We start from the raw sequence: 25,913 nt of genomic DNA, 5'->3' as shown, positions 1-25,913 counted from the left end.
CCTGCCGCCTCACTTTGGCGAAAAAAAAAGCGGAAGCCTCTAAGAATGGCTTGCCAAGGTCATCAAGCCAGTTCGTGGAAGAGCTAGAATAAGGACAGGTATCCTAACAGCCAGACGGGGTGCCTTGACTTCTCTGGGTCGTTAGTCTCTTCTACGGTGAACTACGAGTTGATTCCAACGACTGAGTGTACAGACTTCCTGCAGATACATCACTGACTCGGAGGCCGACGGGTGACCTAGGGTCCTGGCTGTTCATCTCCAGGGGACCTTAGTCAGGAACTCAATGTCTTCATAAGCAAATGGGTGAATGCCTAACCTCCGAGTTCCAGGGAGGATAAATAAACTAACTTAGTGGATGGGCACGCAGACCCACAGCCAGTGCTAGAACCCTTGCCCTCCCCCAATTACTCACCACACCTCCGGGGGGGCCGCTGGGCCCAGGGGGACCTGCAGGTCCGGGAGCCCCCTGTTCAGAGACAGGAGTTCAGAAAAGTCAGTGTAACCATCATGAATAGTCGTGCCCAGTCAGCCTCCAAACCCACCCGTCCCCTGCTTATCCTGGCTGGTGGAGCAGCCGCTCACCTCGCCTGGCACCTGCTCTCCCTGCTGAGTCAGCACTGAGAGCCCAGTCAGGGCTTGAACAAGGGGGAGACAGGAGGGCAGACGGGCTCAGGAAGCTCCTCACAGGCTAGACAAGAGTTAGGGGTCAGGAGCGTGTGGAGGCTGGGGGCAGGCAGATGGCAGAGGGCAGAGTGCACGGCCCTCACCACAGATGAGGACCTTTGGAGAAGTGTGGTCTTTACCCTCAGTGCAACGGGAAAGAAAACACCAACAAGGAAACAGGCTGTTCAGGGTGAGATGTGGGAAATCTCTCTGCTGTGATGCAGGTCAGTGTAGGCCAAGAGCAAGCCTTGGGGGGAGAGACGGCTGGGGCTGGGCAACAACTGACCACGAGCTGGACAGGACGGGTGTTCCTAGAGGAGCCGTGATGAGAAAGGCCCAGGGCTTGGCGACCAGCCGCTGGTGGAAGGAGGGTGTCCATCGGAACAGACCTTGGCAAGACCGTCTTCAGGGGGACTGCCCTGAAGAGGCAGTGCTCTGCAGAGAGGGCACCCAGGACAGGATGGAGTGTGTGTGTGTGTGTGTGTGCATGTATGTGCATGTGTGTGGGTGCATGTGTATGTATCTGCATGTAGCCACGCACGTGTGCATGTGTATGTGTGTGCATGTGTATGTATGTGTGTGCGCGTGTATCTACGCATGTGTGTATGTGTGTGTGTGTGTGTGTGTGCTCATGCATGTGTGTATGGGCTCTGGCTTGAGAGTTGGGAATGCTTCCTAGAGAAAACTAGTTTAAACTGGAACTTGAAGGCTGGGCCAGGATTCTGTGAGACATGAGAGCACACTCCGGGTGGGCCACCACCACGGAGCTGGGAAAGCAGTGACTCTGGCAGGGCTGGAGGCTGTGCTGTTTCTTCCAGCTGCCGTTCCCCACTGTCATGGAGTTTGTGTGTCTTCGGCGTCAGAAATCATGAAGTATATGCCTAGCCTCCTTGCCTACACTCTGCTGCCGTTCCCTTCCAGGCTGACTCAGTCCGGGTCTGTCTTCACTAGCAGAGAGCAGCTGCCAAACCCCTGCTCTGTCATGGCCCGCTAGTCTGCCATGGCCAACCCCACTCCCAGCCAGCCTGCCTATGTAGAAAAGTCTCCACTGGCCCCTCTGGCCTGCAGTCCCAGCAGCAGAATGGACACCAGATGCTGCAGTGGCTCCTCCCCTACCACTGCCACCACGGCTAGACCGGCAGGAAGGCAGCCCCGTCCCATCTCCCACCAGCTCACGAATAAGCCTGGGCTCTGTGGTGCAGTACCCGAAAATGGGGCAGGGACGAGTGCCAGCTGCTGAACTCGAACACCCTGGGTTCTGCCCTGAGATGAGGTGAGCTAGGAGCAGCAGCAGGAGAGCTTGAAAGTGTGTGCGTGAAGGGGTGTGTGTGTGTGTATGTGTGCACATGCATGCACCATAGCATGTATGCACCTGGGCTTTCAGTATGTATGTGGCTATACACATGGGCACGCTTCTCAAGCAACAAACCCATGAGTAGGTGTGCATGTGTGTGTGTGCACTTTCCTTACTGTGTCTCTGTGTTTGGGTGTGTGTGTATCACAGTATGCGTGTGCTTGGGTTTTTAGAATGCATGTGTGGCTGTGCACATGGGCACACTTCTCAAGTAACAAACTCCCCTGTGAGTAGAGGGGTGTGTGTGTGTGTGTGTGCACACTTTCCTGACTGATCTGTGGGTTTGTGTGTGTGCGTACATCATAGCATGTATGTGCTGGGATTTTAGAATGTATGCATATGGTTGTGCAAGCGGGCACGTTTCTAGAGTGACAAACTCCCGTGAGGAAGCAGATGTGTGTGTGTCATTGCACACATACAGAAGGAGATTCTTTTGAGGGTTGGGCACGTGAACAAAGCCCTGAAGCGCCAGGGATGTTGAGGAGGCCTGGACGTCTCCCTTGCTGTCTGCTACTCAGAGGCCTCAGCCCTGGACTCAGGTGCAGGTAGGTCTCCTTGGCCACTTCTCACTGAGCCAGCCCAGAACTAAGGAGCAGCTGCTCCACCAGGCCTCCCTTTTCAGGTCCCCTATCAGTGGCGAGGTGTAGACTCACGGGGTTTCCAGCAGCTCCTGGAGCCCCGTGTGAGCCTTCTCGTCCTTGGGCGCCCTGTGTGGAAATAGAAGGGGAAGGGAAGAGACTGCAGGCAATGCAGCCCTTAGCCCCTCAGTCAGGAAGTCTCAGGGACACCTTGTCATCAGTGGATCCAAACCGAAGGGACAGCAAGTGGGTCTACAGGGTGCAGCAGCCCTGCCTGGGGCCTCGCTGGAGCTCTGCATGTCACTGTACCCTCAACACCGCCCCAGGATGCAGGTGTCAGCATTGACCCTCTATAAATGCGACTGAGGGCCATGGACATGGCACCAGCCAGTGGCAGTGGGGTTTGAGCACAACCATTGTTCTGACAGACTCCTTGCACAAGGCTCCCCAGAGACCCCGTCCAAGTGCCCAAGAAAGATTCCAGGGAAGGAGCCCAAACCAAGAAAAATATCAAAGTCGAAATGCTAGTTGCATCAGATAGCATTGCAACCAGAGCTTCTAGTCAATGCCGGGGAGCAGGAACGGACTCCCTGCATCTCAACGTCCTTCGGGGGCCAGGACTGCCTAGCTCACTCCTCTCCCTCCCTCCCTCTGGACTATGCTGAGCCCAGAGCTGGCCAAAGCCAATCCTTTAGTATAAGAGTAGGGGCAGTCGGAGATCCAGAGGCAGCAACCGACCCTGTTGACTGCATTTGGGGCATTAATTATATATATATATAATATTTTTCACTCATTTATTTATTTTACATTCTAGGATTCCAGGGCCCCTGGGAAGCTGACAGGTCCCTGTAGTTCTCTGTGGCAATGCCACCTGGTGGGCACTCCCAAAACGTCAGGCAGAGAGGACAAAGTGCTGGCCTGGAAGGGCCGCAGGTGGATTTCAAGTAGGGGTGCATCTTGAGTCTCAGAGCCCAGAAGGGGAAGAGATGATTTTCTTACCTGTGGTCCGACAGGCCCCGGAGGCCCTAGTTCTCCCGGACGGCCTTGTGGCCCCTGCAAGGAGACAGTCCATCAGAGAAGCACCCCCTCACTAGTCGGGAGCTGAGGGGACAGGCACGTGCAGGATGGGTGTCATTTGAGATCCGCAGATGGGATGTCCCCAGAGTCCTGAGCAGCATTCAGTTCCACAGGGCTCCCGTGGGTGGCCTGTCCGGTTCTGATCCAGAGCTGGTCAGCCCTTGTCAGCCCTTGGACACCTGGTGTCCTGTTACCAGCTGCAGGGGTATGGGGCACTGGGCACTCACCGGTTCCCCGGGCACCCCTGCATCTCCCTTCTCTCCTTTCGGCCCCTGTTCTACCTGTTGGTCAGAAGCAAAGGTTAGAGCAAACTTAGTGTGAAGCCACACAGGCCACCTGCCACCCTGGGGGTGCCGAGGACCCCAGCCAGGCCGTTCTCCCTGGGGGTACGGAGGACCCCAGCCAGGCTGTTCTCCCCAGGGGTGCTGAGGACCCCAGCAGGCCGCTCTCCCCGGGGGTGCCGAGGACCCCAGCAGGCCGCTCTCCCCGGGGATGCCGAGGACCCAAGTAGGCTGCCCTCTTGGCCCAGCTCTAACGTGCAACAAGGCTGCTCTCTTGGCCCAGCTCTAACGTGCCACTACCCCAGACTCGGCTGATGCTGACTCCTCTCAGATCTAAGGTCAGGAGTCACTTTTTCAGGGATGCGAACCCCAAGTGGGGCCCACCTGCCTGTTCCAGACCCCCCAAGTCCAGTGCCTTTCTCCTCCGAGGCTCCTGTGACCTCCGCAGTGTTACCCTGAGGGGCACCATTTGCTTCAGGTCCCCTCCAATCCGAGCCTAGCATGTGCTCAGTCACTGATGAACACGGGTGGACAGAATTCTGAGAGGAGGAGGGTATTTTGCACGTCCCTTCTGGATGGACAGGTGCTCTGCTAAGGGACCCAGCCTTGCGGGACAGACCACGGCTGGGCCCTAAATCTGGACAGCCAGGACGGTGTGTGCAACTGTTTCTGGAGAAGAGGTGAGCATGGGCTGGAGAGGCAGCCCCCACTCCCACCTCCACAAACCTCAGTGGCCGCCAGCCATCCCCAGGAGCCTCCTCAGTCCAGAATGAGGGAGCAACAGGTGCTGGGCTTCCCCCCATCTCCTCTTGCCCTTCACATTCTCTAAATTACGTGACAAACTTTAATGCCCATCTGAATGTCCTCTTCCCACCCACTCCTGCACTGCAGGGACTCAAAGGCCACTGGTTTGAGGGGAGCAGCACTCGGGCATCTCAAATAACTCTGTCCTCAAAACCATCAGCAATTTTCTTGCGCACTGAAAAATTGACTCAAAGAGAGGTTTGGCCTCTGCCCTCAGCTTCTAGGAGGTGACTTCTAATTCTAGAAAGTTCTACCTGACCCTGATGCCAGCTCCCTGCGGGGCACTTTTCCCATCCATTGCCAGGACAAGATCTGGAAGTCCAGATGCCTGATAGTGGCCACCACAGGGACTGAGAGCTGAGAGCTCACCCTGTTCACACTGCGATGCCACCCACCAATCAGACCCAGGAGCACCAGGCCTGCACCACAGGGCTGCCTCTACTTACCGGCACTCTTGGGTGTGGTGTGAACAGGGACGTCTGAAAACAAACACCGGAATTAGGAAGATGGGCTCCGATAGAGCCTGCTATTTTATTTTCAAAGCCCACCTCTGAGATTTACTAAATAAAAGGATATAGCCCTAAGATTTCTAATTATCCTTACTTTTGACAATGAGGTTGTCTCCAATTTTTCATTATTATACGTGATACAACATACATTTTTATACATGTTTTTATAAAACGCACACGTGTAAATATTTCTCTAGGATAGATGCCTGCACATGGACTACCTCAGCCGAAGCAGACACTTCTGATGCACGGTTACTGGTTACTGCCTGCAGCCTCAGACAGGTAGCTGTATGCACGCCCACCAGAAGGGGGTGGCTGTGGCCATTTCCCTGCGCATTTGCTAACATTGGATGTTATCAATCGGAATCAAAAACGGAAGGTGACAAACTCTTCCACAGTCCTTACGAGATGAATCTAATTTCGATGAGGCATGTGTGTGGGGAGGAGAAGGAACAATGAAACTGCAAGTTCAATCTCCACGTGTTCAGGCTCTTCTCTTCCTGCTTTGGTTACTAACTGTCCCATCCCTGATATACTTGCCCCGTCAGGGCCAGTATGTGCAGCAATGTGCAACTTCCCTAAAATCAGCTCATCAAAACAGAGTCCCAAAGCTAAATATTGAAAATTTTTCAAAATTTAAATGAATAAAAAATGCCCCTTTTGCAGGATTCTTGAAAATAAGAAAAATAATAATAGCATTTGAAAAAAATTATTGAGTAATCAGGTGCTAGGAATTCTGTTAAGTACTTCACATTATTTCAGCTAATTTTCACTACAAACATACAAGATAGCTGGATATAATATTTTCTTTCACATATGAGAAAACAGAGTCTTTCAGAAATTAAATACCACATTTAAGACCACAATGTTGGTGATAACAAGACTGGAAGTCAGGCCTTTCGGCTTCCAAAGTTCATCTTCTTAATGATACCCAATCCCAGCTCACAATGCCTGCCCTCACAGCTGCTGAGGCTGGAAGAATGAATCCTAGTCAGGGGTCACAGTAGTGTAGTCCCACCCTGCACACGCTGCTTCTTGCCTCTGGACGTCAGTTTCTCTATATAATAGGCCGATATTTACTTTCAATATCTAGCATATGTTCTGATAAGTAGTAACTGTGATGCTGCTGAATAAACTAAATCAATAAGAACAGGATGGTTTTTTTATAGAAGCATGTTTAATTTTGAATTTAACACCTAGGAATAGGCCCAGGTACAACTTCTAGTATATGTCACGGGAGAGGCTCCCATGCCTTATCCAGAGGAGGTAAAGGGATTAAAACAGAGTAACTTACAGTTCCAGGTAACCCAGGAGGGCCTGCTGGACCAGATGCACCCTACATAAAGAGTGGAAAAATAAATTAGCATAACTATCCCTGCCAACACTGCTTATTCAGAGATAATAATACCACTTTACACCCACAGCAAGATCACCCATCCTGTACCTACCTTAAAAGACAGATACATTTGTACATATGTTCCAAATTATAAACTATTGTTTAAGTATGAAAATAGTATGTTTCAGAATTATTAACACTGAGGTGTGTGGCTATAGATCATTTTTATCACTGTATACCCTCCCATTGTGTATATGTGAATAAAGTTACGCATTATCCATGTTTTTGCCAATGACATTTTTTTCTCCGTTTGTAATCATAACTAGCATTTGATTTGCTGGAGCAAACATTCCCACACTCATGTCTTCAAGCTCCATGACCACATTTGAAGTCCCTTAGAGGCACCTGTAGTCCTGCCCCACCCCCTCTGAGGGAGAGGCTGTCCTCAGGGACCTGAGGAGGATGGTATTCCATTCCTATAAACAACCCAAGCTTGGGAATTGAACTGCCCGAGCTTCAAACCTAACTCTACCATTTTATAAATTATTTGTTCGGTTTGCTTTGTCTTTGCAAATAATAATACACACACCTCATAGTACCAGATAAGAAATGAATAAGATGAGAATTACTGTATTGTGACATTTGCTCTGAGGAGATGAGGTCATCAGCTCTTCCATGAAGGAATGACAGTAGAAGTAGACACAGTCTGCAGAGCTGTCTTTCCTGCTGTGCCACATGGAGCCAGAGAACAGGCATCTATGCCTGGGTCTGTTCCTGCAGCCAAGGGCTAGGTCTACTGCAGGCTTTCCAAATATGATTATTAGATGGCAAAATGAATAAGTAAAGCTGGCTTGGACAGGGACAGGCACTCTCTTTTTTCATTTCATTTTCTTTTATAAAATCACATTATTATTTGGCTTACAAAATGGATATTTCAACAGGTGAACATTTATCCCTACTACAGTTAATAAAACTAAAAAATATCTTCAACAGATAATACCACATTTCTTTGTGTCATTAATGCTTTGCCTCCCTATTTTTCTTCTAAATGTCCTTCCTCAGACCCTCCCCTTTCACACACTCTATATCTGGTATTTACATCTATATATCGTGTTTCTATATCCTTTAGTTAATTAGTTTCAGTTATAGAGTGCAGACACTCGGTATATATTAAGTGGGGACATACAATGCCTCTCCTTCATAGACTGGCTTGCTTCACTCAGCAGTAAATCTAGGGACAGGCCACTCTTAATAAACAAAATTCCAATAATAAAAGTTGTATTATGCTTTCTACCATTATTCTTATTGTTGCAAGGAAGTTCAGAATGAATAACCTCCAACTATGTCAAATTAGTGTATTGATTATTTCCAACTGAAATCACTCTGAAGAATTAGCTACAGAAAAGATTATCTGACTAGTCTTTTCCTACATACAAAAAAACCACAGAGTCCTCTGGCACAAGTGTCTTTTCATATAAGGGTAAGAAAATAGTCTTTATCACCAGAAGATGGGCAATTGGTGCTGTGATGGACCTGAATAGACAAACGCCTCTAAATAACCTACATCTCCCATCAGCTTTAATATATATTCCCCCATGTATGAGAGGGTCTTCAAAAATTTCATGAAAAATGTATATTATAAAAATAATTTATAGATTTCAATATCATTTTGTACCAAAATAAACTTGTGTAAGCTTATTATAACATGTCCGAACAAGATCTGGTTTGAGGATAAGATATCATCAGTTTGAAAACAGCCACTGTCAGAGTAACATGAATCCTGCTAAAATTGGAACAAGAAAAAGTGCCAAATTATGGTTATGATTGGGTGGAAGAATGGAAAAATCATTGACATTTTACAAAACATTTATGAGAACAATGCCCCAAAGAAATGAGAAGCTCAAAAATGCATGATTTGTTTTAAAAGCAACAAGATGATGTGGAAGGTGATACCTGCAATGGCAGACCATCCACAATAACTTCATGAGAGTAAAATTAATCTTGTCCCCTGATGGAAGAGGACCAACAGTTCATAGAAGAAACAACAGCCAACACTATAGACATCTCAAATGTTCAGCATATTTAATTCTGACTGAAAAACCAAAGTTAAGCAAACTTTCTACTCCATAGGTACTAAACTATAGTACCCGGATCAGCTGCAGATAAGAACAGAGCTTCCAATGGAAGTTTTAAACAAGTGGGATAAAGATTCTGAAGAATCTCCTTGCAGAATTGTAACAGGAAATGAAACTTGGCTCTACCACTGGGACCCTGAAGACAAAGCATAATCAAAGCAATTGCTACCAAGACGTAGGAGTGGCCAGTCAAGGCAAAAACAGATCAGTCAAGAGTAAAATTGTGACAGCAACTGAATTATTCAGGGCATTTTTCTTATTGACTTTCTGTAGGGCCAGAGAATGATAATATCTTGTTATTAGCAGAGTGTTTTGAGAAAGTTAACTGAAACTTTTGCAGAAGAATATTCAGGAAAGCTTCAGCACTGAGTCCTTCTCTGCCACAATGATCCTATTCACCATCCTAGTCAAACAAGGGCATTTTATGATAATTGCAATGGGGAATCATTAGGAATTCACCTTACAGTCCTGACTTGCCTCCTCTGACTTCTCTGTTTCCTAATATTTTTTAAAATATGTTTTTAAAGTACTCATTCGGGAGCCAGCAGATGGTGTAATGGTTAAGATACTGGACCCCCAAATGGCCAACTGTGGTTCAAGTCTCAGACCCGGAGACTTGAAACTCACTCCAGGTGCATGCGTGTGTGTGTGCCCAAAATCCCAAGAGAAGAATGGAGGAGAAGGGATTGCAGCGTGGCCATCCTTCTCAGGGAGTGATTTCTTTCTATCTCTGTCTCTCTGGTAAGTGCATGTGCCCTACAGCAAAAATATCTCTCAGAAAAAAGTACTCATTCTTCTTCAATTAAAAAAAAATATGTGTGTATACACACACACCACACACACACACATTTATATATATATATATAAACAACCCTGGATTGACATTGACATGGTTAAATACCCAGGCCCCTCAGGTCTTTAGGGATGGAGTAAATGTTTGGTTTCATTGCTTAAAAACTTGTCTTGAACTTGATGGAGCTTATGTTGAGAAACATCATTTATATTAAAAATTTTTCAGTCCATTTTTCCATGAACTTTTGAAGTCCCATGTATGTCTTAGTGACTTACCTAGAATTTATGACCCTAGTCTAGAGATCTTGCTGTCCTGCGATTCCTTCACGTTTGCTGCTCTTTGTCTAAAGGTGTAAACGCACCCAGCTTTGGCTACTTCTTCAGTCTTTACACTCGTGGGGATCCCCCCAGACATGTAAAGTGAATAAAATTTGTATGCTTTTCTCTTGTCAACCTGTCTGCAGTGCTAGATTCAGCTTGAAAAGTTAAAATCTAAGAGGAGTCAAGGTGATTAGTCCTCCCCTACAACTGTATACCATTTAATTCCAGGTCATGGTTTAAGTATTTTACATGCATGGACTGATGCAGAAATGTCCATAAAGTATGTATTTATTCTCACTTCAAAACGAAAAGATGAAGAAACTGAGGCAGAAAAACAGCAACTAGTCTACGCAAAGTCACACAATCAGCAAATGTCTACGCCTTATTTTAAACTCAGACTCGATCCTCTTAACTACTGTGGTACACATTGCAACGATGAAAGTCCCGGGACCTTCGGAAAGAGAAGCACTCCCAGTGCTATTGTGCAAATCTGATTTTACCTAAGTCTCTTCCTGACACTGAAGTCAGGCTTTGGGACCAACCTCAATCTAAAATTGGTCTCTTCAACAGGAAGTCAAATTTATCAAAGTTGAGCATTTCTTAGTCTAATGAATGGATGTGTGTGATGAGAGTCAGAGGAGTGACATTCTCTAACCCAAGGAAACAGAGCCTGCCTCTCAGAAACAGCTTCCTCTTCCTCAGAGCTGGGGGCAGTGAGAGGAGGAGCAGGATAGGCAGACCCAGAGAGGATCTGCTTTGAGAAAGGAGCTTGTCTGAGAATGCTCGGTGGAGTGACCTGGACAGGCCTGGGTGGAAATCCCAGTTTCTCCCTGAGGGTTCAACTCTCAGTAGCCCTTGCCTAGAAAGAGCATTGCACACCCATCTCCATGCTTGCAGTAGGGCATGTGGGCCTGGAGGGGAAACCGAGGCAGGGCGTGTGGGCACAGTCGAAAGGGCGATGTCGTTGTAGTGTCCTCTTTTGGACATTTTTTTTTACCATAATCATCTATTATTACATATTTCTCTGGAGAAAAATAAAGGCAGGCCAAAGTCTTTGGAAGCATGAATGAGATTCTACCATGGCCCCATTGATTCTGCTGAAATAATCAAAGGGGCTTTATGGTCTTGCTAAGCCTTCGCATTCTGGAAATGAGTTTCTCAAATAGAAATTGCATTTCTGAAAAGGCCGTGAAAGCAGCAGGCCTGAATGCCTAACGGACTACAAGCCTTCCTATTGCAGGCGGCCTATTTATAGACTACAGGTCTGTCTAGAGTAAAGCCCCAGGCCTTCAGCCCAGAGTGGGGGGGGGAGGGGAGGCCCCGCCTGGAGCCCAGAAGTCACAGGGCTGGGAGAGCTGGAAATAGGGGAGCAAGTGCAGGCTCGGGAGAGGGAGGCGACCTTCGCAAACACTGTCCAGGAGGAGGGCAGATGCAGGGTCCTTAGTGGTAGGGGTGGCCGCATCCCTCAGGCCTCCCCGGATCAGACCTTGTGCTGTGAGGGGCCAGAAGTCTGATTCTGCTGAGCTGGCGGGGCTCAGATCTTGACCCTACCACACTCTATTCATGCAGCCCTGGGGATGCAATTTAGTTGTCTGAGCCTCAGTTTCCCCATCTATGAAGGGAAAAGTGGTTGGTAATAGTGACCCACCCCAGAGTTGGCTGGTTCATGTACTGCAGTTCATCGGCCAAAGGGCTCCCTTGTCAAGCAAGTCTCTTAAACTCCCAGAATGCTTTCTGCTCTCGCAGACATCTGTGGGCCTTTGACTGCTTGATGCTGGTCCGTGCCAGTCCCTCTCGCTTACTTGGATTCTGAGTGTGTGTGTGGGTGGGTGGGTGGGGTGGGGAGAGCATTCTAAGAAGGGGTTGGGGCCATAGACCAGAGTCTTTAGAAGGCAAAAATGGTGGGGGATATCTCATCTCAAACCACACAGCCCAGATTAGGGTTCACTGTTTTCAGTCTCCTTTTTGCACGGGAATATTACAGAGGGGCCGAGTGTGGTTAGAGAGAAATTCTGCAGAGGGCAGCAATTTACCCCCTTCTGGTGTGTGCCCTCTTCCACTAGCCACTATTGCTAAAGGGGCCTGGCCTCCTGGAGCTTGCCTGCAGTGCAGTCAGGGCCAGACACCCTGGGTGGGCGGGCAGCTCCATCCCTCCTTCTGCAGCTCTGAGCATGCAGCAGATCTGTTGGGGCTTTATTTCTTTTCATCTGCAGGATGTGCTTGCAGATGAAAAGGTTGTTTTCTGTTTGTCTCTCCACGACCAACCTTGCACCTTTCTCTCCCCTGCCAGTCATCCAGGAGGCACATTCTGGAAATGAGTTTCTCAAATAGAAATTGCATTTCTGAAAAGGCCGTGAAAGCAGCAGGCCTGAATGCCTAACGGACGACAAGCCTTCCTATTGCAGGCGGCCTATTTATAGACTACAGGTCTGTCTAGAGTAAAGCCCCAGGCCTTCAGCCCAGAGTGGGGGGGGGAGGGGAGGCCCCGCCTGGAGCCCAGAAGTCACAGGGCTGGGAGAGCTGGAAATAGGGGAGCAAGTGCAGGCTCGGGAGAGGGAGGCGACCTTCGCAAACACTGTCCAGGAGGAGGGCAGATGCAGGGTCCTTAGTGGTAGGGGTGGCCGCATTCCTCAGGCCTCCCCGGATCAGACCTTGTGCTGTGAGGGGCCAGAAGTCTGATTCTGCTGAGCTGGCGGGGCTCAGATCTTGACCCTACCACACTCTATTCATGCAGCCCTGGGGATGCAATTTAGTTGTCTGAGCCTCAGTTTCCCCATCTATGAAGGGAAAAGTGGTTGGTAATAGTGACCCACCCCAGAGTTGGCTGGTTCATGTACTGCAGTTCATCGGCCAAAGGGCTCCCTTGTCAAGCAAGTCTCTTAAACTCCCAGAATGCTTTCTGCTCTCGCAGACATCTGTGGGCCTTTGACTGCTTGATGCTGGTCCGTGCCAGTCCCTCTCGCTTACTTGGATTCTGAGTGTGTGTGTGGGTGGGTGGGTGGGGTGGGGAGAGCATTCTAAGGAGGGGTTGGGGCCATAGACCAGAGTCTTTAGAAGGCAAAAATGGTGGGGGATATCTCATCTCAAACCACACAGCCCAGATTAGGGTTCACTGTTTTCAGTCTCCTTTTTGCACGGGAATATTACAGAGGGGCCGAGTGTGGTTAGAGAGAAATTCTGCAGAGGGCAGCAATTTACCCCCTTCTGGTGTGTGCCCTCTTCCACTAGCCACTATTGCTAAAGGGGCCTGGCCTCCTGGAGCTTGCCTGCAGTGCAGTCAGGGCCAGACACCCTGGGTGGGCGGGCAGCTCCATCCCTCCTTCTGCAGCTCTGAGCACGCAGCAGATCTGTTGGGGCTTTATTTCTTTTCATCTGCAGGATGTGCTTGCAGATGAAAAGGTTGTTTTCTGTTTGTCTCTCCACGACCAACCTTGCACCTTTCTCTACCCTGCCAGTCATCCAGGAGGCAACCTCAGTGTCTCATCAACCTTGCCTTCCAAGGGCCAGAGGAAGGACAGGAGGAGATGCTCAAAGTGCCAGGCCATGGGACACCACCAGATCATGTGACAGTGAAAGGTCAGAGGATTATGCCAGGCCACGGGCTGGCTGTGCCCATTTCCAACTCAAGGGAAAGTCCTCCTGAGGATGTCAGCTTTCTTCCACAGCCACAAGCCCCTCTGGACCCAGGACACTCCCTCTCCTCTTCCTGTTTCTCGCTGCTTCCAGCCCTGTAGTGCATCGCTACCTCTCATCGGTTTCCCTGAGCACCGCCCTGACGTTACAGTCAGTCCTCTCACTAGCTCCTCTTCAGTTGCCCATGCTGAGTGCCCTGCTCCTGATGGACACAGTGTCTGTCTGAAGGGTGCTGGGAAGCAGTGCTGATGAAGCCTCTGTGCATTGCAGAGCACACAGTGGGCGAGGCCCAGAGAATGCATTCTTCCCTCTCATCCTGGCACTGAGGCTGGCTCCAAAGCTGGCTCTAGAGTCAGCCACACAAGCAGAGGCAGAATGGGTTCGGGTATGATGTAGGGGAAAGGATACGGGAGTCATTGCACGTGGGGTTTGCAGCCCTCAACAAGCTTAGATCAATGTCCATGCTTGCCAGTGCTGGTCTAGCTCTCAGATCAAACGTAGCACCTGGCCTGCCGCAGGTGCTCCAATCTCTCCAGCACACGGGCATGAAAGGACAGATGGATGGCTAGGTGCCATCTCTGACACCATAACCTTCTTTTCAAGTTTACGACAAGTGCAAACAAGAAATCTGGAGGTCTATGTGTAACACTGTTTCTTCAAAAAGGTGCTTTGGAGTCAGATCTATAAATACATTCCGCAGAAATGTACAGGTACAGAACATTCTGCAGGAAAACGCCTACTTTAGGGAAAAAAAGCAACTATTCATTGATAATGACAATTGGGCAAAGGTAAGTAGCCCCCACCTTTTCACCTCGGTCACCTTTCTGTCCTGGAAGTCCCAGTTCACCTTTTTCTCCCTATAGTAAAAGGTAAGATTAGAAAAACATCAGAGTCCAAACTGAGTTCAATTCCTGCCTCATCCACACACGAGTAGTATGATCCTGCAGGACTGCACATACATATACACCCCCTCTCTGACCTGCCCGTGTCTCATGAGGAAAATGGACGCAATGAAGCCCACCTCGGAGGTGTGAGCTGGCAAGCCCCGGATTCCCGCCTCTGCCGCTGGCAGACAGTGCCACCCACCCCGTCATTTCCAGCAATCTCATCTGAAGACGTACTTCCCTTTCTAGGGATGCCTCGCAGTCACGGGTCTTCAGTTCTAGCTCATGAAATCAAGTAGTCTAATCTCCTCCCATTTATCTCTGATCAACTCTTTGAAATCATCACCTCCCCACCCAGAAGGGACTAAGACTCCAGGGACTGCTTTCCATAGTCACAGGTGGGGTAGCCTTGGTGGGAAGAAGCTGTCACTTACCTGGTCTCCCTTCTCCCCCCTCATGCCTGGGAATCCTGGAGCACCTGGGAGGCCTGCTTCTCCCTATGGGAACAGAATAGTGGCTCTGTTCATTGGGCACCGATGGGAAGGCTCTCCTACAGGCCAGCCCAGGTACCGTGATGGGCCACGGGCTCTAGTTCCCGCTCTCCAGCCCCATAGAGATCCGTTGGCTTAGTGGAAATCATGTGGAAAGCAGAGCGGTTGGGAAAGGAAAGGGGAGTTCTAGAGAATGTGTTCACTGGGGCATCTCACGCTCTCATCCATGTCCATAGTCACAACAGCACAATGCCACCTCCTTACCATCTTTCCTGACACTCCCCAGATTGTCCCACCCAGTTGTCCCCACGGACATATGTACACCAACACGTATTACACCCGATCATTGTTTTCAGCGTGCTGTTTATCTTGGCTCATGGTTATATCCTGGTGCCCAACGTAGTGACTGATCCATAGCACACACTGATAGTTACGGAGTACGTGAGTACATGAATTAATGTAGTGAGCTCTCAGAAAACATAATTCCTCTTGGCATGTGAACAGCTAATATAAGACCTAGAATGTGATAATGACTTAATGAATTAAATGAAGAATAAAATGAATGAATGAAGGCATGCATAAACATACCTTCTCTCCAGGTCGGCCTGCCAGGCCCTGCTCCCCGACTTCACCCTGAAGATAGAGTAACAGACACTCCATTATCTTCCAGCCACATTTACAGAGATGGCTGTCACTCCCTATCAACCCCACCCATTCATGGCACCTACCAGTCACAACCAGTAATCCTCAATTATGCAGCATAATCACAGGCCTAAGAGTCATGGGCCGTGAAAACCAGAGTTTAGCATTTCTCATTCTATACTTCCTCATGTTGTCTTTTGCTTCCCCCCACACTTTACACAGGTTGAATCCACTTATCTTGAACATAAACAATTATAACTCAAAATGACAAGGAGCCAACATCTATGACTTTCAGGTCCACCCCAGCTCTGAGGTTACAGGTTAGGGACACCTAGAATCCAGGCTGGGTCCATAATGAAAGGGAAGAGCATGCCCATGTCGATTAGGTCCCATGGTTGATGTCAGTATTTTTACATAAATACAAGCAGTCCCCCAAACAGCTTCCTTCTCTTTCCCCTTGGGGTTTTACAACAAAGAAAAGTCATAGGTGAATTTTGTTTAATAGCTAAGCTCCCACTAGAAAGGATGCCTCACAAAGGCATGTAGTTGACAAGTTTTGTCCTCAGCCATCAGCTTACTGTTATGGTCAAATGTGTCCTGTCCAAAGCCGTATGTTGAAAAACTATCTACAATATGGGAGTGTTAAGATGGGGCCATGGGGAGTCGATGAGGTCACAAGGCAAAGCCTTCATGAATGGATTAGCGCCCTTACAAAAAAGGCTTGAGGGAGCCATGCTGCCTTTCTACCACATGGGGATGCAGCAACGAAATGCCAACTATGAAGCTAAGCGTCCTCACCAGAAACTAAACCTGCTGGCACCTTGGGACTTCCCAGCCTCCAGAACTGTAAGCAATGCATTTCTAGTGTTTAGAAATTCCTCAGTCTCCGGATTTTGTCACAGAATCCTGAAGGGGCTAAGTTTTTAACTAGCACTTTGTGGTTGGGTTGAAGTAGGGTCATAAGACCAGAGGGGGCACCCACTTCAATCTCCAAATATAAGGCTGCTATGCTTACCAGGTCCTTGTACATCATTGATGTGCAAGGTATAAGGTGGTGGTGGGAGGGATTGGAAGCTCTAATCAACCATGTGTCTTCAAAAGCACTAACTTCTGAAATGACAATTTTCCCTATAACATCCACTATGCTATTTAATAAAATTTTGGTGTAGAGTTCAATAAGAAAATGCATTTTTCTGATGAGTGAATGAACACATTAATAAATAAATAAATGAATGAGCAGGCAGGCTACATGAACATAAGGATTTCCCACATCTGTCAGACTCAACTGGTAGTGAAGCCAGCATTACTTATAAGAGAGGATGGCAATACATACATACATGCATACACATACATACATACACACAGCATACATACATTCACATACACATATACATACATAGAGCATATCTTTAACCCTGCAGCTCAACAGGAATTGGCATGTAGAGTCAGCACATTTTGAAATTCCAGACACACTCTAATGCTCCCATCAATTCCTGATGTTTACAAGCACAATTAGTAAATTGCTCTAACCAGAAATGAGTAAATACTCGTCACTCAAAGTGCCACTTTGAATTTGCTGGTATGGTAACACTTATGCAATGGGAACTGCTTTTACATGCAGAGAAAGAGCAAAGGGTTGAGTTTGGTTAAAGAAAATTTGAAGACCATCTGACGTGCGCCCTGAATCTGTGTTGTGACCCCCTTTACAAGCCAAAGGCACAGTGCAAAAGGAGCTGAGCATCACCCTGAGTTCTTGGAGTGAGCCTCAAAGCGTCACTGCATCTGCTCACCTGGGAAGCTACTGCACCCTAAGTGGGCTCCTACAGGTCTCCCTTCCATGCCATTCTCATAATCATCTCGGAGAAGGATTTTTATCTCCAGTGGCATTCTGCTAAAATAAAGTAGGAAGCCCCCAGGCAGATCTCCTCTGGGGCAACAAGAGTGTTGTAAAGTCATCGTAACTACAGAGATTCCGTTTTAAACTTTTCAGGGAGATATTTCAAACAGATATCACTAGAAATTTTACAAAAAATAACATGAGATGTAACACTACACTGTCCCGAACCTTTTAGCCATTAGTGATGGTCAAATGATCAGAAATATAAACCACCCAGATTGAAGGACTAGAGCAATCCCTGAGGGCACCCCTAATTAACCCAATGATTCTCATAATCTTTCCCCTGCAGAATCATGCCCAGGAAGCTTGGTGGGAATAGATTTTTTCTGACTGCCGAGCAGGATGTTGGAATTCATATGCTGTGAGCCCACACTGATTTGACAACTCATAAATTTGAGAGAACACAACTACGAGGCAGGACTGACCTCCTAAGATCCATGAAGTCAAGAATGGGAAGAAACAACAAACCGAGATAGATGTCTTAGCTCCTTTCTGGAAAATGGCAGGATTTTATCCCATCAATCAGATATTAAAAGGTGGCCTGGGTCATCCTAAGAGCATGGGGTTCAGTCCTCCACCCCTTCCCAAGAACCTCAAGATGTACATCGAAAAAAAACACTGCAAATCCTACATTATTAACAATTAAATGAGTGAAAAGTCATTAAAGACACCAGTATTAGGCCTTAAGCCATGCGAAATGCCAAGTCAGCAGGGGCCCTGGGACATGTGTTGGTGTGCTAACCAGGACCAAAGGGCTGAGTCCTCAGAATCTGGAAGCCAGGAAGTGGAGGCCTCTTGGTGACTCCTGGGGACACCCTCTCCATAGCTAGAGTCAACCTGGGTGTGCTGAGGCAGCCTCGGTGCAAGTCAATCTATGTGCTGCTCCATTTAAATTTGGCCTTCTAAAGAATGACCAATTTATGAAAAAGTCAGCATAGGGGACACGAGGGCTTGCGTATTTGCCAAGTAGCACCTCTTAGGAGTCCTCACCTTCCACAGGTCGGCCACTCTGCTGTGTCCGGGCGCCCTAGTACAGTGAAGGAAGAGGGGGAAGTCCTCATGGAACCTCCTGGCTGGCCAGTCTCCCATAGACTCACGGGTGCCTGTGCACATGCTCATACACACACCCTCCACACACATACACACATACAGCGCACACACACACATGCACATAGCCCCTCCCTCTCTCTTCTGTGCACATTGAGCCCTGGCCAAGTTGGCAATGCTGAGCTGGGGTCCTTGAGGCTGTACACAGAGCTGCAGCCCCCAGGAAGGCCTCGAGTAAGGCAGCCCTTCCAGGCAGGCGCCTGGGTGCAGAGGATGCCACAGCAGGGGCTGCACGCTCAGGGGCTCACATTCCAGGGGCCCTGCCTAAGCAGCTCAGTAGCCTCTGCCCCCTCAGATCCATGTCAACCTTTCTCCTTCCAGGAGGACGGCCCTGCAGGTGCATCTACTGGGCCTCTTTCCGCCCACCTTGTCTTCTGTAGAGTTCAGCTGACAAGGAGGCAGAGTAGAGTCAGGAAGGGAGCAAGCACTGTCTGTCCCCGCCCTGCTAGGTATGCTGGACAATGATGATGACCATGTTCTCCCCAAGGCCACAGCTGTCACTGGGGTCGTTCCACCAGTAACAGGTCCTCGAGTCCCAGGAACCACCTCTCCCATAGTGTGGTGGCAACCTCCCTACTGGAGCCCTCCAGCCCCGCCCACACTTTACAGTTGCCCCGGGCAATGGTCCTCTCTGCTTCCCACCAGCCGAGCTGATTCAGAATCTATGCTTGAGAAGTCGAGGTTCACACAGACCCCCAAGCATGCCACCTGGAATCACAAGGGTAAGGGGGAAGGCGGCAAGTTCCTACCCGAGGGCCTGGCTTTCCAGGTAGACCATCTTCCCCTCTTCCTCCTGGCTCTCCCTGCAAGGAACACAAAGCAAAGTTAGCAGGCATGGGCCAGGCTCGGGTCGGACACTCAGCACCGTTTCCAGAGCAGAAAGGAGACGAACACCTGCACTCAGAGGCCGTTCTGGGTTCCTTTAACTTGGAGACTGTCTGCGCCCAGTGATCTTACCCACCCCCAGATTCTGCATTCTGCAGCTCCCGTTCTTATTTATAAAATATGATCCAGCAGATGGCCGTAACAGTTATATTGCTGGACTCCCACATGGTTGACCATGGTTTGAGTCCTGGACCTGGTGCCTTAAGACTGAGTCTCAAGCCAGGTGCTTGTGTGTGTGTGTGTGTGTGTGTGCGCGCACGTGCGCGTGCCCAAAATCTGGAGAGGTGAATGGAGAAGAAGGGATTGCAATGTGGCCATCCCCACTGAGGAGTGATTTCTCACTTTATGTCTCCTTTTCTCTGTCTCTCCAGTGAGACCATATGCCCTATAGCAAAAATCTCTTTTAAAAAAATATGTATGTATGTTACATATATACTATATATACTTTCTATGTACTGTGTATATACACATACATATATATACTTTCTATGCATATATCCCCAAGGCCACAGCTGTCACTGGGGTCGTTCCCCCAGTAACAGGTCTCCTCGAGTCCCAGGAACCACCTCTCCCATAGTGTGGTGGCAACCTCCCTACTGGAGCCCTCCAGCCCCGCCCACACTTTACAGTTGCCCCGGGCAATGGTCCTCTCTGCTTCCCACCAGCCGAGCTGATTCAGAATCTATGCTTGAGAAGTCGAGGTTCACACAGACCCCCAAGCATGCCACCTGGAATCACAAGGGTAAGGGGGAAGGCGGCAAGTTCCTACCCGAGGGCCTGGCTTTCCAGGTAGACCATCTTCCCCTCTTCCTCCTGGCTCTCCCTGCAAGGAACACAAAGCAAAGTTAGCAGGCATGGGCCAGGCTCGGGTCGGACACTCAGCACCGTTTCCAGAGCAGAAAGGAGACGAACACCTGCACTCAGAGGCCGTTCTGGGTTCCTTTAACTTGGAGACTGTCTGCGCCCAGTGATCTTACCCACCCCCAGATTCTGCATTCTGCAGCTCCCGTTCTTATTTATAAAATATGATCCAGCAGATGGCCGTAACAGTTATATTGCTGGACTCCCACATGGTTGACCATGGTTTGAGTCCTGGACCTGGTGCCTTAAGACTGAGTCTCAAGCCAGGTGCTTGTGTGTGTGTGTGTGTGTGTGTGCGCGCACGTGCGCGTGCCCAAAATCTGGAGAGGTGAATGGAGAAGAAGGGATTGCAATGTGGCCATCCCCACTGAGGAGTGATTTCTCACTTTATGTCTCCTTTTCTCTGTCTCTCCAGTGAGACCATATGCCCTATAGCAAAAATCTCTTTTAAAAAAATATGTATGTATGTTACATATATACTATATATACTTTCTATGTACTGTGTATATACACATACATATATATACTTTCTATGCATATATATTATATATATACACACGCAAATTGAGAAGAAATGACACTCTTTACTTCTTTTCTTTTTCTGTTTTTCTTTTCTCTTGTATTGTCCATGACAGAGCACACTCAGGAAAGTCTCCGTGTGTGAACCTGGAACCTCCTCACGTGGGGTAGCCTGGCAGAGCCAGGTGTTTCACGGCTGCACAACTACCTGGCCCTCGTGCTCTCTCCTTACTGAGAGACTGAGTCAGGGAGGCCATGTGAGTGCTTTTGAGAATACTCAGCACCTGCTTTGCCATCACCCTTTGCTTTGAAAGATATGGGAGAAGGATGGAGAATATTTCCATAAAATACCCATAAAATTGAATTAGATCTATACTTAGTCTGTATTTTGTCATGAAAAAGCTGAGTCTCTAAGTCTGCTTATTGCAAAGGACTAGGAATTTGCCCATCACACTTAAGAGCTGCCTTTAGCAGTGGCTTTCAAGGACTGTTGATGGGCATACTTGAGCCAAAGTATGTTCGCTAGGAAAGAATATTCATTCATTGGCATAATTGTCCACTTGGAATATTTAAACTATAAATTGCTTCCCAACTTTATGACAATTTAGCTCCTGAATCTTACCATAAAACCTAACCATAGCCCACTAGAATATATAAAACTGAAGTCCCTTATTATGTTAATAAGGACATCTGAAAGTTCCTCACCAGAGAAATACGTACCTACTCGTAACTGATTAGCTTCAAAGCCTAAGGCTGTGAGTTCTTTACCAGTTATCGCAGTAGAAATAAAAAGCTCCCCACCAGCCCTAGAAACCTAGATATTTCAGCAGCACCTGGACCCACACCCAGGCAATCAGCCTCCTTTAGAATCCACCCACAACCAAGAGGCTCTGGCTTCTGTGCTGTGGGTCCCCAGTCTGCCACTCCAGCCCTGAGGGTACAGACCTTGTGTCCTGGCAGGCCTGGTGGTCCATCCATGCCATCCTTTCCAGGTGATCCCTGGGATAAGAGGGAAAATGTAAAATAAAAATAAAGGACATATTGAGGAAAGCATTGTGTTGAGCTGTTTCACGCCAGGAGCTGATCTTGCCACCAGAAACTGGGAGGCACGGCCTCCCCTCCCGTCTGTTGTGCCGCCTCTATTCAGAGTGACCGCAGGGTCTACAGGACCTCGTTTTCCTTGGACACGCTGCGATGACTGAAGGCAGGAACACCCTCCGGTCAGCGTCCTGCTTCAGCATCTCGGACAGGTGTGGCGATGAGGTGGCAGGGCAGCCTGTGGAACCCTCCTCTGCCATTGGCACCCTCAGCTTCTAAGGGGCCCCTGGAGTCAGCACGGACAGCGCCACCCGCATTTCTCTGCCTGCCGAGCCCTATGCTCACGTCCTCCTGCCCGCCTGACACTCCCTTCTTCCCTTCAGAAAGCAGAGGCGTGGGTCGTCCACCTGCCTCCGTTTCTTTTTCTTTTTTTTTTTTTTAGAGGTTTTTGCTATAGGGTGCGTGCACTCGCCAGACAGAGAGAGAGAGACAGAAAGTGAGAAATCCCCCCCAGGGGGGATGGTCACGCCGCAATCCCTTCTCCATTCTCCTCTTAGGATCTTGGGCACGCATGCACATGCGCCTGGCGTGAGTTTTAAGCCACCAGGTCTGGGACGCGAACCGTGGTCAACTACGTGGGAGTCCAGTGACATAGCCATTACGCTAACTGCTGGTCCCGCGCCTACCTTCCATTTCTAAGGGCGACACTGAGCAGGCCCCGTGGTGCTTTCCCAACACAGGGTGCTCCTCCCTCTCTCCCTTGCCAGGTGGCAGGGCGGAGGCCACTGCAGTGCTGTGTGGGTGAGGAGGACAAGGCCGCGAAGGCCGGATGACTGACTCAAGGTCAGAGCCAGGAACGGAGACCCTGAGGCTGAAACCCAGGCCTCCTGCTCATCTCCAGCCTCATCCTCTAACCAAGATGCTCCTCGCCTCTGCTTCCTCTGCACCTCACACGGCGTGTCAGATGTCGCCTGTCCCCACAGAACACCACCCCACTCTGGCTCCAGGGGCCATCAGTGATGCTCACTATAATCCTGGTGTTCTTCTGCCCACAAAACTCACTGCCTCCTTTTTTATATTTTTTGTATTTGCCAGAGGGGATGTACACTTGAGAGAGAGAGAGAGGAGAGGGAGAAAGAGAGAGAGAGAGGAGAAAAAGAGAGAGACAGAAGAGGAGAGGGAGAAAGAGAGAGAGAGAAGGGGAGAGGGAGAAAGAGAGAGAGGAGGAAGAGATGGAGAAAGAGAGAAGAGGAGGAGAGAAAGAGAAAAAGAGAGAGAGAGAGGAGGAAGAGATGGAGAAAGAAGAGGAGGAGAGAAAGAGAGAAAGAGAGAGAGAGAGAAGAGGAGAGGGAGAAAAAGAGAGAGGAGGAGGAGAGGGAGGAAGAGAGAGGAGGAGGAGAGGGGGAAAGCACCCCAGGGGGCACGGCCGTATCACAACGCCCTCTCCGCCTCTCCAGCCTGTCAGAGCAACTTCAGGCACGCACACACGTGTGCCCAGCATGCTCGCCAGCCACGGGGTCTGGGACTCAGGCCACGCAGTGGCTGTGATCTAGTTCCCTCAACCACGAGGCCACGCCACTGCACACCCAATTTCAGACTCGTCGCCCTGCGTCCCTGGCCTGAGCCAGGAGCTCTGAAAGGAGGGCCCCAGCTGCCCAGAGCAGATGTCCCGAAGCAAGGCCTCTGGAAGGGAGCGGGTTGTTTGCTCTTGCCCAAGAGCAAGCCCTGAAGCCAGGAGCCGCACTTCCAAGCAGCAGGGCCATGGCTTAGTCTTGAAAACCCTGAATGCCTTCGTGTTCTCTGTCTGTGACACGCGCCCCTCTTTGCAATGTTTGCACCGATGCACGTTCTGACGAGCCGCGGGGGCTGACGAGATTGTGAATGCGCCTGAGTCCTCAGATGGCCCTGAAATGTCTGCTGGTGACACTGCAGCTGACCGTGCAGGGGGTGCATGTTAGGGACACTGTTCACTGGCTGTCTTTTCTGACTGGCACCTGTCCACCCGAGTGCTCAACACAGCACTGAATTCTTGCCCATCAACCATGTGCCCTCACATCTGTGGTCTCTGGGCCCTGAGTGCCCACACATTTTTGGTCCCCAGGGCCCCCATGTGCCTGCTCATCTGTGGTCCCCAGGGCTCCATGCACCTGCACACCTTTAGTCCCTGGGGCCCCCATGCACCGGCACACCTGTGGTCCCTGGGAGCATGGGTCCGTGGTCCGTGGAGAAGGGCAGAGAGCCGTGGCGTGCTACACTCCCTGCTCTGCCTTCGCCTCACCGGCTCTGTTGGCAAGTGCTCCATCAGTGCTGGGCGCCATGTGGGCTGCAGCCCCTCGAGGTCTTCCCCACCCAGAGCCCACGAGTATAAACGTGCAGAGAAGGGGAGTGCATGCCTGTCCAGTGCTTGGTCACGTGAGGCCAGAGTACTCTCAGTCACACCCACTTTCCACCCTGAAAGCCACATGCCATTGGGACAAGGCAACGCTCCGGCTTTCACTGCGCACCTCCTCTGTCGGGGAGACCTTAAAGCCTTCCAAGCTCCACTGCAGGTCTTACAAGAGTTTGCAAGGCCCCGACACCTCAGGGTCTCCTCAGCACGCACATGAGGGGGAGCAGGATGAAGGGAGGGCCTGCCACACCAGTGCCATTCCTCGGCATCTGCTGCTTCTGCTGCTCTCCGGGCATCCTTCAAGGCTTTCGGATGTATCACTGGGTAGCAAGAGCACCCCCAAGGGGCTTGGGGGAGACGGCCTGGGAGAGCAACCACACCCACACTCCAGCCGGCCTCGTGGGGCATGTGCGAGCAGACCGAGCACGAGGAGGCCTGCTCGGTGGGACGGTCGGGGTGACCAAGGAGGTCTCGGCTTGGGAACGAGCCCGGCAGCTGTGAGGACCTGCCCTTCCCAGCATGGAGCAGCGGGGAGGGGTAAGTGGGAAGGCACCGTGAAACTCACCACAGGCCCTGGAGCCCCGGGTTTCCCAGGGAAGCCGATCTCTCCAGGTAAACCCTGAAAAGGAGCACATGGACGCTGTTAGTCTGACCACATGAGCTCACGCCCTTGACCCAAGTCCTTCCTTGCCAACGCCCAGGCTTCGGCTCAGACCAGGGCACCTGGGGAGCCCACTGTCCTCAGCGCCAGCCACCGTGACGTGAATCTTCCCAGCTCTCATGTGAGCAAGTCCACGGCTCCCCTGGCCTGCAGTCAGGCTGCCATCACTGTCATGCCACCCAACAAGACAGGGCACTCCCTCTGCCGGTCACAGCCCTCCCCCAATGGGCAATGTGTCTTCATGCCTCATCCCTCCCCTGCTTCAGGGACGCTCTGCCCCTGAAGGGAAAAAATGCAGACGAGTGGCCCTGGGCCTCTGTTCTGCCTCGAAGCCAAACCACCGACACTAAAAGGCTGACGGGCCTCCTGCACCCCATCGTAGACGCAGCCGGCAGAAGGTCCACAACCCGTGAAGCCTCTGATCTGGGGCTCCCGGGCCTGGGCTTTGTGAAGGTGGAGCCCCCGTTCGTGCCTCACTGGGCGTGACCAGGTGAGAGGCAGCCGTCTGTGCACGAGGAGTCCCTGACTCCCGGCGGCCGTGAGCCACCACCCACCACCTGCTGAGAAACGCAGACCCAGTCTTACCGGGGGGCCTCCTGGTCCGGGGGGGCCGGGGACACCAGGCAGTCCTGCAGGGCCCTGTGAAGGAGAGATGAGGTGGTTACGAGGGCGCCAGGCTGCCTCGTGGAGAGAGGCGGGTGGGATGTGAGGACACATGGGGCTTTGGCCTGGCACGCGGAGTGCTGACCTCGAACGGAAAGGAGCAGATGTGGAGAGAGGCGGGTGGGATGTGAGGGCACATGGGGCTTTGGCCTGGCACGGAGTGCTGACCTCGAACGGAAAGGAGCAGACGGGCAGGAAAACGTCTGCCACAAACCGCGAAGTGCTCAGTGACTCGTGTGGGGGCAGGCATGTGATGGCGTGACAGTGCCGGCTCTGCTCTTCTGCGGGCACTAACCCAGACGCTCATGGCGAGCACACGTGTGTGCATGTGTCAGCTCCGCTCTTCTGCGGGCACTAACCCCGACGCTCACGGCGAGCACCCCGGTGTGCGTG

The 25,913-nt window shown here is 50.3% G+C and overlaps 1 protein-coding gene across 1 annotated transcript in view; it reads right to left on the bottom strand.

Annotated features, from left to right (window-relative positions):
* Positions 1 to 25,913, bottom strand: part of COL22A1 (collagen type XXII alpha 1 chain) — a 272,600-nt gene that overhangs the window by 105,888 nt on the left and 140,799 nt on the right. The window contains exons 24-36 of the mRNA XM_027773278.1: positions 25,443 to 25,496; positions 24,762 to 24,815; positions 21,715 to 21,768; positions 20,159 to 20,212; positions 15,447 to 15,491; positions 14,802 to 14,864; positions 14,287 to 14,340; positions 6,561 to 6,602; positions 5,204 to 5,236; positions 3,900 to 3,953; positions 3,595 to 3,648; positions 2,671 to 2,724; positions 413 to 466 (exon numbers count right to left, since the gene is read on the bottom strand). Coding sequence (XP_027629079.1) covers positions 413 to 466; positions 2,671 to 2,724; positions 3,595 to 3,648; positions 3,900 to 3,953; positions 5,204 to 5,236; positions 6,561 to 6,602; positions 14,287 to 14,340; positions 14,802 to 14,864; positions 15,447 to 15,491; positions 20,159 to 20,212; positions 21,715 to 21,768; positions 24,762 to 24,815; positions 25,443 to 25,496 — 669 coding nt within the window. The remainder of the gene's footprint in view (positions 1 to 412; positions 467 to 2,670; positions 2,725 to 3,594; positions 3,649 to 3,899; positions 3,954 to 5,203; positions 5,237 to 6,560; positions 6,603 to 14,286; positions 14,341 to 14,801; positions 14,865 to 15,446; positions 15,492 to 20,158; positions 20,213 to 21,714; positions 21,769 to 24,761; positions 24,816 to 25,442; positions 25,497 to 25,913) is intronic.

Source organism: Tupaia chinensis, unplaced genomic scaffold, assembly GCF_000334495.1.
Source record: "Tupaia chinensis unplaced genomic scaffold, TupChi_1.0 Scaffold000335_1, whole genome shotgun sequence".
NCBI lineage: Eukaryota > Metazoa > Chordata > Mammalia > Scandentia > Tupaiidae > Tupaia > Tupaia belangeri.
This window is presented reverse-complemented; position numbering and strand designations above follow the sequence as displayed.